This window comes from Mirounga angustirostris, unplaced genomic scaffold (genome assembly GCF_029215605.1).
Source record: "Mirounga angustirostris isolate CCGP_5_RB_7025 unplaced genomic scaffold, mMirAng1.0.hap1 SCAF_15, whole genome shotgun sequence".
NCBI classification, from domain to species: Eukaryota; Metazoa; Chordata; class Mammalia; order Carnivora; family Phocidae; genus Mirounga; species Mirounga angustirostris.
Window position 1 is genome coordinate 61,991,262 of NW_026991723.1, and position 10,901 is coordinate 62,002,162.

Genomic DNA, 10,901 nt, shown 5'->3' on the forward strand with positions numbered 1-10,901 from the left:
GGCCATGCTGAATAGACACTTGCTTTTATTCAGTTACGTGGAAGTTCTTAATCATCGGTCTGGTCCAGAAAACGAACCTTCTGCAAGTATTTATCATCGTGGCACTTTGCACTCACCGCTCTAAGTATATATGCCGACTTCAGTGTGTTGAGCACGTAAGGTTTTTGAGCATGATTACATCGAGGATACTTAACCTGTGTTTGAAAGTGGATGCTCAGGTATCAGCAGTAATTCAGCACGTCATGGTGTACGTACTGTACGAATGTTCCCTGGTCTGTGATCACGCGGCCCCAGGACTCGGCGGCTCCCTGACTTCACGACCAGGCGCTTTGTGTCCTTCCCTTGTACAGCCGGCCACACCTGCCTGCAGCGAGGACACGCGAGAAGGCAGATGTCTGTGTAACAGTCTCTCCCGCCACGGTGATGTAGCTGTGTCTGAGGCCGTGCAGGGCCCAGCACACAGTAGGTGTTCAATAAATGCTGTTGAGGAAGGGAACATCCGAGGAGATGGGGCTTTGACAGGAAGTTCATGACCCGCAGGGACTCACTGTTTTTGCTGTTTTCTCAGGAACCCTTTGGGGATGTGACCGAGAGGAAGCAGCTCCGTGCCAAGCTCCGGTGTAAGGACTTCAGGTGGTTCTTGGAGAACGTGTACCCAGAACTGCACGTGCCTGAAGACAGGCCTGGCTTCTTCGGGATGGTGAGTGAGGCGGGCCTGTGGCGGGCCGGGGCTTCCCTGATCGACAAATCCTGGCCAAGACAGGTCCCTTTTATGGGGACTGCTGGCCTTCCTCTCCCTCCCTCCCCTCCCTGCATTCATGCACTGTCTTTCCTTCTCCCCACGTCTGGGCCTTGGGTCCAGACTGTCAGCACTAGAAGCCATCTCCAAATTGGTGAGTATAAGCCTCCCATTTGTATAGACGAGGAAACTAAGGCTCACTTAGTGCTTCCATGTCCAATGTCACATTACTTCAAGCTTCAGTGGCTGGACCGGTTAATAATCCCCAACTCAGGGATTCATAAAGGCAATAGTGGAAGGAGAAGCGTCACTTCTGTTATTTTAAAGAACCTGAAAGAAATGTTTCTGGGATGAAGTCAACTAAAATGTCCAGTGCCTTTGGCTTTTGTGAGGAACTACACTAACTTAGGGAGGTCTCCTCTGCTGTGTGGTGTTGAACAGAAGTGCCTGTGTTCTATTCTCGAAGTCTAATAAATACAAAGCAAGACGCTCTATGGTCAACTCATCTTCAACAAAGTAGGAAAGAATATCCAGTGGAAAAAAGCTATTCTCTTCAACAAATGTTGGGGAAATTGGACAGCCACATGCAGAAGAATGAAACTGGACCATCTCCTTAAACCATACACAAAAATAAACTCAAAATAGATGAGAGATTTAAATGTGAGACAGGAATCCATCAAAATCCTAAGAAACAACAGATGTTGGCAAGGATGTGGAGAAAGGGGAACCCTCCCACACTGTTGGTGGGAATGCAAGCTGGTGCAGCCACTCTGGAAAACAGTATGGAGGTGCCTCAAAAAGTTGAAAATAGAGCTGCCCTATGACCCAGCAATTGCACTACTAGGTATTTATTCAAAGGGTACAAACAGTAATTCGAAGGGGCCCGTGCACCCCAATGTTTATAGCATCAATGTCCACAACAGCCAAACTATGGAAAGAGCCCAGATGTCCATCGACAAATGAATGGATAAAGATATGGTGTGTATACACACACACACACACACACACACACACACACACATACACACCAGAATATTACTCAGCCATCAAAAAGAATGAAATCTTGCCATTTGCAATGATGTGGATGGAACTAGAGGGTATTAGGCTAAGTGAAATAAGTCAATCAGAGAAAGACAATTATATGATTTCACTCATATGTGGAATTTAAGAAACAAAACACATGAACATAGGGGAAGGGAAGGAAAAATAAAATAAGATGAAAACAGAGAGGGAGGCAAACCATAGGAGACGCTGAACTCCAGGAAACAAACTGAGGGTGGCTGGAGGAGAGGTGGGTTGGGGGATGGGGTTACTGGGTGATGGACATTAAGGAGGGCACGTGATGTGATGACTGGGTGTTATATGCAACTGATAAATCACTAATTTCTACCTCTGAAACTAAAAAAAAAAGAGAAAATTGCAAGCACATTGCATGGAATGTAAGTTCTCCACAACTGTGAACTAAATCAGAACCTATTACATCTTCAGTCATCTAAAAAAAAAAAACAAGTAAACACCATAAACACCTATCTCCCTAATATGTGCGGTCTCTTGATTATTTTTAAGTCTCTGCCTCTTTTAATGAAATTTTCCCCTACTCACCCAACAGATTTGTGCTTCTCAAGAGTATCTGTAACTTTCAGAATACTCCAACTTTAATATTTATGTGGAATTTACCCTGTGCTAGGCACTGCTCTGGGCATCGGGGGTTTGATGGTGGAAGGACAACCACTGTCCCACCATTAAGAAGTGTATTGTCTGTTAGGGGAATGGACCTTAAATAAATAATCACACACACAGAATAAGTACAAAGCAGGCCATTAATGCATTAAATTCAATTTTCCTTGTGAAAATGTCCAAGCAGAGAGCATGGTGTAAGGAACCCTGTCCCGAAGAATCTAGAATCATCATGATATTGCCACTCTTGCTTTCTTTCTTTCTTTTTTTTTTTTTTAAAGATTTTATTTATTTATCTGAGAGAGAGAATGGGAGACAGAGAGCACATGAGAGGGGGGAGGGTCAGAGGGAGAAGCAGACTCCCTGCCGAGCAGGGAGCCCGATGCGGGACTCGATCCAGGGACTCCAGGATCATGACCTGAGCCGAAGGCAGTCGCTTAACCAACTGAGCCACCCAGGCGCCCACCACTCTTGCTTTCTGTCTCCTCTGCTCCATCCTCTCTCGTTTTTCTTTGCTCAGGCTCACCCCAGGCATCCTGTCATTTCACTCCTGGTCACTGTCACATGCACGTCTGTACGGACATGATCTTACAGGACTACAGACCATTATCACACCCAGAGGAGCAATCATTTCTTCATATCCTTCACTATCTAGCCCTTATCAGGTTCCCCCAATTTTTCATATCTTTCTTGGGGTAGTTGGCTGGTTCCAACTGGGATCCAAACCCGGTCTACCATTGTGTTTGGCTGCCATGCCTTTCCTCCCATGGCTCTTTCAGCTGAGGCAGACCTCTTCGCTTTCTTCCCCCCTTTTACTAATACCTGTTGAAAAAACAGCATCTGTTGTCCCGTAGAGTGTCTCACCCTTGGAGTTACCTCATTGTTTCCCTGTGGTGTCTTTTAAACTGTGCCTCTCCCCACAGTTCTTAAACTGGAAATGAGGTCTAAAGGTTTGATTGGAGTGGGAATTGACCTTTTATGGCAGGAGCGCTTCACGGGTGTGCCCTGTGTTCCGACTGCGTCATGGGGGGGAGCACCTAACCTCTGGTCATCCTGCCTGTAGTGATGAGGGAGCCTGTCCTGGACCAGCTGCTATCAGGGGCCACTTCAACCTTCTCTCTCCTGTTTTTGGTGGCCGTTGATAATCATTGCCTAGACTCGTATTTCTTTTTTTCTTTTTAAATATGAAAGGCTTCACAGATTTACATGTCAGCCTTGCGCAGGGGCCACGCTGATCTTCTCCGTACTGTTGCAATTTTAGCATACATGCTGCCAAAGCGGGCCCTAGACCCGTATTTCAAATGGCATTGCCAAACGGTGCTTTTTCTAGTCCTTTCATTTCTTCTGTAAAGAAGAATGTTCCCTTGTTAACCAGGACAGTTTGATGTCTACGAAATTTAGAGTTCATTCAGAAAAGGCATAACACATTTTTAAGTCTTTTTCTTTATTTGCCTATTTTTAGGGTAAGAGTTGGCACTCCACTTTCCTCCAGCTGGGCGGAATGGGTTGTTTTTGTTTGTTGGCTCATTTGCTTCTTGGCTTTTTCTTTTCTTGAGCATCATTGTAAACCAGTGGGTTTTTATATGGCCAGTGTTCTTCAATCAATTAACCTGTTGTGTGTGTGTGTGTTTCTTTGATCTGTTCAGGTTGCCCATCTTTGGCTGTGAGAATCTCTTTATTTTGGCTTCTATGGTCTTGACTCCTTATAGTGGTTTGATCGCCTCCTTGATTCTGGTCACACTCATTTTCTACATCTGCTGCCATGCCTCCCGGAAGCCCCGACCCTTTCCGCGGGGAGCTGTGGTCAGAGCCCACAGTCTGGACACCAGCGGTGGTCTTTGTCTCTAGGGCACGCTCCACAACAGAAACGTAATGCTAGCCACATAAGTAATGGGACATTTTTTAGTAACCATGTTTTAAAAAAGGAGCAAGTGAAGTTTATAACATATTTAATTCAATATATCCTCAATATTAGCATTTCAACATGTAGTTGATGTAAAAATTTATTGAGATGCATTACTTCTTTTCATGCTGTCTTGAAATCTGCTGTGTATTTTATCTTTACAGCATATTTCAGTGTGGACTTAGTCCCATTTCAGGTACCCTGTGGCCACACACCACCAGTGGGGACCACGTGGGACAGCGCAACACTACAGCTTTTCAGTGGGCAGAGAAAGGCAATGCATATTTTTGAGAAACAAATCGTGAGCTCATACGGATACCTCAAATTCAAATGTAGTCTTACAGGATTTTTTTTTCTTCTTTGATATTATACTTGTATTTCTTTTTCTTTTATTTTTTTGAAGATTTTATTTATTTCACAGAGAGAGACACAGAGGGAACACAAGCAGGGGGAGTGGGAGAGGGAGAAGCAGGCTCCCCGCTGAGCAGGGAGCCCGATGCGGGGCTCGATCCCAGGACCCCGGGATCACGACCTGAGCCAAAGGCAGACATTTAACCGACTGAGCCACCCAGGTGCCCCGATATTTGTATTTCTTTTTTCTTACACTGAAAATCTTAGTTTCAAAAAATATTCACATATTATTTGCTTTATCTTAAACTATATTTAAAGTAGTTTCAGAATAATAACACACCATTACCACTGGCAGTGTGATACTGAATGAGGTTTAAGATTTCTTTGCAGATCTGTTTATAGAATATAGTTCACTAAGAAAATGTAATCAAATATGGGATAGTTAAAAAAAAAAACTTGGAATGTTCTAAAGTCATTTAATGTTTCTTCTGTGTCTCACCAACTTGACATAGCTAGCTTGGTGAGTTAATCTCAGTTTTAATCTTCAGAGGTTCCCATCTCTCATTTAGTGTTTTTGTGGTTTGTTTCAAATCTTTCTGAACATAGGGAGCTCATTTGAGGTCAGGGTCCTTTGGTGGTCAAGACATGGCTAGATGACATTTGAACCCTTCCAAGTCTAAGATGCTCTGATTATTCTAAACATCTCCCGTTCCCAGATTCATTCACAAAGCAAAGAGACTCTAAGAACACGGAAGTCTGTGCTCTATGAGCTGGTGGACTGTGGAAACTTCTTTCTATATAGCTGAGTCTTATCTTCAGAAACAGACTAGTCAAGGGTGGACAAGGGCCAGGACAGGAGTGGCGTTCACAAGGAGTTCGTTGAGGGGTCTTTGAACTCTCCAGAAAGGGATTTGGAAAGGTATGTGTCTTTCCCTAGAGGCTCCCGAAAGGGAAGAGGAAGCATGGTTTTTTGCTCCTAGAATGTTTGAAGGGTTTTGGATCTAAAAGGTACCTGAGAGATGACATTAGATTAGACGGCATTGAGTGATAGAGAGAGTGGACTTGGAGCTGAGGTCCTGGATTCAGACGCAAGTGTCTCTACTTGTGTGACCTTGTGCGAGTCATTGGCTCTGTATGATGCTATTCTTGTAGTGTAGAATGGTGGACTTCTGATCTGTGGACTGGTGAGTCTCTCAGTCGGGATATCTTTTTGCAGATGCACACTCGCAGGCGTCCTTGGGACATATTTGAGGCAACAACCCAGCTGTGCTTGGACTAGTGCATCAATGAGGCTTCACTAATGAGAACTGGAGAGATACGAGCTTTCAGGCCATAAAGAATTAAACTGTCTGCAACTCAGATTTGTCATCTTAAAACGGGGGCTATGCTTCTTGCCTATGGTATAGAATGGGAAAGCACTTTCTAAACTTGAAATGCAAGGGGCTCTTACCCTTAAGTTCAGTTCGTGAGGCAGACACTCCTCTCTGATGGAGTCATTACCTTCACAGCCTTGGGTGGGATCGTATGTTGCATATAAATCTGGACCAAAATGCCACCTTTATGTTTTGTTTAGCTCCAGAACAAAGGACTGAAAGATTACTGCTTTGATTATAACCCTCCCAGTGAAAACCAAATCGTAGGACACCAGGTCCTTCTGTACCTCTGTCATGGAATGGGTCAGAACCAGGTAGGTGCTGCTTCTCTAGCTTGACATTCTTGGGCCAAGGGACAGCGGACAGCAGGAGGCTCTATGCTCAAGGGACTATTGGTAGGAATCTCTCCATTTTAAAAAAATTAAACATTTAATAATAAAGATCAGAGTAAAAAAAATTTAAAAATAAAACATAAAACATTTGATATTTTTTGCATGATCCAGGTAATATATGCTTATTGCAGAACATTTGGAAAATACAAAATAGAAGCAGTAAGTGAGTGACAGGTCCCAGCAACCGTCATAAGAATGAAGATGTATTTACTTCCCATCTTTTTGTATGCAAGGCCTTTGGATTATTGTTTGAAATAGTTATTATCATAATGTCTATACGTTTTCTATCCCATTATTTCCACTTACTTCATCATACTTTTCTTGTGTTATTAGACATCCTTTGAGACTATCATTCCTAAGGGCCTCTTGATAATCCTTCATGCGGCTATGTTACTATTTAGTTATAACTGAGTCCCTGCCTGCCTGTCTTTGCAATTGTAAGTGACCCTGCCACTAACTTCTTGTCAGAAAAAAAAAAAAAAAAAGGAAAAAAAACAACAGATCTGCATTTCAGATGCCTTCCTTAGAATTAATGCTTAAAAAGAATTATGAGTTTTGATACACAGTGCTGTGCAAAGCAGTGTTTAGGGCAATTGCCGGTGGCCTGGGCAGGTCTGTTTGGGTGAAGTGCTGAGCTTCAGGCTGGGCCGGGGAGCGAGTCCTGGAAGGTCTGTGGCCTGGAACAGGACCCCAGCCCAAGCAGGCGGATACACCAGCAGGGCGGGGCCCGTGGAGGACGGAGGAGATGAGGTGGCAGACACCTAGAGACGGAGGAGTGGGATTAGAGTTTCTTCCAACCTGGAGTCTCCCCAGGTTCTCGTCCAGCGATCTCCCTCTTTCCACATCAGACAGTAACTGGTGCATGTTGGTTGCTCCGTTTTTAGTTTTTCGAGTACACGTCCCAGAAGGAAATACGCTATAACACCCACCAGCCAGAGGCCTGCATCACTGTGGAGGCAGGAACGGATGCCCTCGTCATGCATCTCTGCCAGGAAACTGCCCCAGAGAATCAGAAGTTCATCTTGCAGGAGGTGAGCGAGCTGTCTCCTGCCTTCCGTGCTGTTGGTCCACGGGCTGCCGAGGGGGGAGTAGAAGTAGAGCTCCCCAGCCTAGTCCTCTCGGGTGTCAGGGGTGCAGCCACGGACAGGAGACCCAGGACTTCCCCCAAGGTGCTAGCAGTGTGGTTGGGGTCCCGCTTCCAGCATCAGCACCCAGCATCAGTAGCGCTTTGGCTCCCGTCCAGTCGTCCCACCCTCCTTAAACCTGGAGCCACAGTAATGGAAACAGGAGCTGTTGCAAACACATTCGAAGATGAAATGGGGTTGAAATGACGAAGGATGTGAGGTTAGACCCAGGTATGAGCTACTCCATGTCTGTAAGCCTCATTTTTCCCAGCTGTAAAATGGGAGCGATCATAGAGGACTAGATGTGTGGCAGAAATTGTCCTTGGAAACCATGAAGCTCTACAAGGATCAGCTGTTACTTGCAGGATAAGAAAATATCCTTCTGAGGGAGTTGGCTCTCCATCAGAATAGTTATTGTGGATTTGAAACTGGGTATTATTTCAGGCCTGAGAGGCACTAGCCGCCCCCCCCCCCGCCCCGCCCACACACACACAGCCGTAATGGGACTCGTGAATCTGTCAGATCCTTTGACTCACGAAAAAGCACATGAGGGAATAAATCCAAAAAAAATAATTCACAAGAAAAAATTAGTTCTCTTTTATCTCCATAGGAAGCTTTCATTCCCAGCCTGGCTCCAGGGATGGAAAGATTGGCCTCTGTTGCTTATAAATGGGTTAATTCTAAGTATGATTAGAAGCTAGAGTCCATTTTCCTATAGACGATATTATGATTAGCACTGAAATCTGCAGGCCACCTGGACAAGCCTTGCACTATGGTGCTATCCATCTGATATTAAAAATAAGAGGGAAGACACCCCCGGCTGTGGTTCTCTGCAGCGCCTGCCCCCGTCTCCTTCTCTTTTTTCTTCTAACTGGAAGCTGTTTGTAAGCCCTCGAGGAAGAGTCATGCAAGCTAGAAATCATAAAATTGGTTTGAAATGTCATTAAAATTTTATCTTAAATTTCAGTGACCATTTAAGGAACAGTACGTTTCCTTAGCAGGGTGGGAGAAAGGAGGCTGTATTTAATCATTTTCTTTCTTGGTACTCTGAGGGCTACTTGGGAGCTCTCTTAAGGGTTTTAAAGGTTAATATTTTTGAGGTTCTTCTGCATATAATTCTATTTCCAAAGTTTCTCCTTCCCTAGAACAGATATGTCACTCATTCTGCCCATTTGCTCCTCAGCCACGATGAAGTTCCCTGGGGTGTACAGCTTACAACAGAGACAGGTGGAGGGGAAAAAAACTCCAGGACCGGGAGAGAGGCTTGCTGAGTTAACTCAGCAACAGTTGAGAAAAAGAAGAGAAGGCATTAAAGAAGACCATGATCTTTGGGGTTGGGGAAATGGGCATGGTTCCACAGAACCCATGTCCTCGCTGGTGACTTACCCCCTCACCCAGCTGTTCTCTGGCTGAGCTGGGACTACAGCCAAGTTTCCTGTGTCTGCATTTAAAAACCTAAAAGAAAGAGATCACCAGGGATGTAATTAGTTGACCTGAGGGAAGTGAAAGAGGTTAATAAGAGATCTCTTTGATCCTGATTTCCCTGAACGAAAAGAAGAGCAGTAGGGAGGAGACATGGAGTCTGACAGATCCCCAGAGTGGCCAGCAGGTGGCACCACCGGCCCTGACGGTGGAGTTGGGGCCCCTGGAGCTGAGCTTCCAGCTACAGGGGAGCCTACCACACCTGCACACGCCTGGCCCTCCCTATGTACGCATGGTCCCGAGTCGCCTTAGCGCAGGGCAGACACTTAGAGCTCACTAAATGCTTCTGAAGTGATAAAAATCACCTGAGCTCTTAAGAACACATTGTAAGGAAAAAGATATTTTCTGGGGCATTATTTGCATTTCTCTTACATATCCATAGTTTATTATCTCTTGTAGGATGGTTCGTTATTTCATGTACAGTCCAATAAATGCATTCAGGCTGAGAGGAAGACGTTCAGTAGTGACAGTTTCGTACCCCTCTTGCGGGACTGCACCGACTCCGAACATCAGAAATGGTTCTTCAAGGAACACATGTGATAAAGTGTCACGGCACAAGGAGCTCATGGAAGGAGTGGGAAGGCCCCCGGACTCTGCCCAAGAGAGACTTAGCAGAGTCCAGTGACAGACCCACCCCAAAGCTGGCTGCTTTCCTTTGATAAGAAAGTTACTTACAACCTGTGAAAGTTGATGTTGGATTTAAGAAGCTTTTTACTGATTTTGAAAACTTCAGAATTGCTCCTAAATACCCTATTTTCAAAGGGTAGTCATAAAATGTTAACTCTTGGTATTCAGAGAATTAAAACCTTTAAATATTTTTCTATCAAGATGTTTGTTCCTCTGTCATGCATTTTAATTACAATCCCTGGCAAAAAAGGTAAATATTCTATTTTTGGTGTCTGCAAGGATTCCCAGGCATTACGATGTTTGCGTGGGTGGAAATTAGACTCACGTAGCATACTCTACGTAAACTGACAACACCTCAAACATTGGGTTAGTTTTTTCTCGGGCGTAGACAGATGGACACTGGGAACATTGTATTGATTCCTTCACATTGTTGAGATATTCCAGGTTTATTTAAATAAGGAATGCTATTTGGTTATGTGTCACCACCATAGTCAAGACTCCAGCGAATGTCTCTGTTAGCTAACGAGGACTAACCAAAGCTGAAATCTCAAAGGCACAGCACGACTCAGCGAGTCACCATCAGCTTCTGGCACACGGTAGCCTCCAGACAACGCCTCGCTGTGTCATGGCTGGGGGGCTTTCAGAAATCACCTCCGCGACTTTAAAACACATTCGTGTCATTTTATGTTTTAATTACACATTGGCATCCAGGAGAAATGTACTGTGCTATACCAAACACAGTTTTCAAATGTGTTCATTAACAGTATTTGGTCCTTACACCCGTGTTCAGTTCTGTGCTGTAGTAACTGCTGCTGAACTAGCCCAGATCCACTTCTGGGATCTTGTCAACCTGATGACATCACTGTGAACAATTTAAAGAACAATAGGAAGACATTGCAGATCTTTGCTTCTGTAGCCAATCAGATGTGAGCGATGAAGACACAGGTGTACTTGACTAAAAAGTATCAACCTGTGTGGCCTCGGGCTCTTTTTTAAAGCATGCTGCCTTCTCTGGGGGGTCCAGTTTAACAATCACCCAGAAGGACTCCTACTTACCTGGCTAGCATCAATCTGATGCCACTCTGAACTTCGGTTTCTTCTTCTGTAGAATGAGAATAATGAAACCAAGCATGGAAGGGAGTCACGAGAATGAAATAACAGAGCAGATGTGGGCTTAGTTTAGTCCCTGGCATGCAGTATGGGCTAATTAAATTTCTAGTTTCATAAATAACA

General features: G+C 44.6%; 1 protein-coding gene and 1 non-coding gene across 2 annotated transcripts in view; one reads left to right on the forward strand and one right to left on the reverse strand.

Annotated features, from left to right (window-relative positions):
• The window catches only part of GALNT12 (polypeptide N-acetylgalactosaminyltransferase 12), a 37,187-nt gene extending 26,670 nt beyond the window's left edge, over positions 1-10,517 (forward strand). Inside the window, exons 7-10 of the mRNA XM_045882772.3 lie at positions 569-700; positions 6,244-6,357; positions 7,320-7,466; positions 9,441-10,517. Of these exons, the coding sequence (XP_045738728.1) occupies positions 569-700; positions 6,244-6,357; positions 7,320-7,466; positions 9,441-9,581 (534 nt within the window). The 3' untranslated portion in view covers positions 9,582-10,517. The remainder of the gene's footprint in view (positions 1-568; positions 701-6,243; positions 6,358-7,319; positions 7,467-9,440) is intronic.
• On the reverse strand, positions 3,595-3,697 carry LOC123850313 (U6 spliceosomal RNA). Its single transcript, XR_006792280.1, has one exon. It is a non-coding gene; the product is annotated as a U6 spliceosomal RNA (small nuclear RNA).
• Positions 10,518-10,901: the final 384 nt, after the last annotated feature.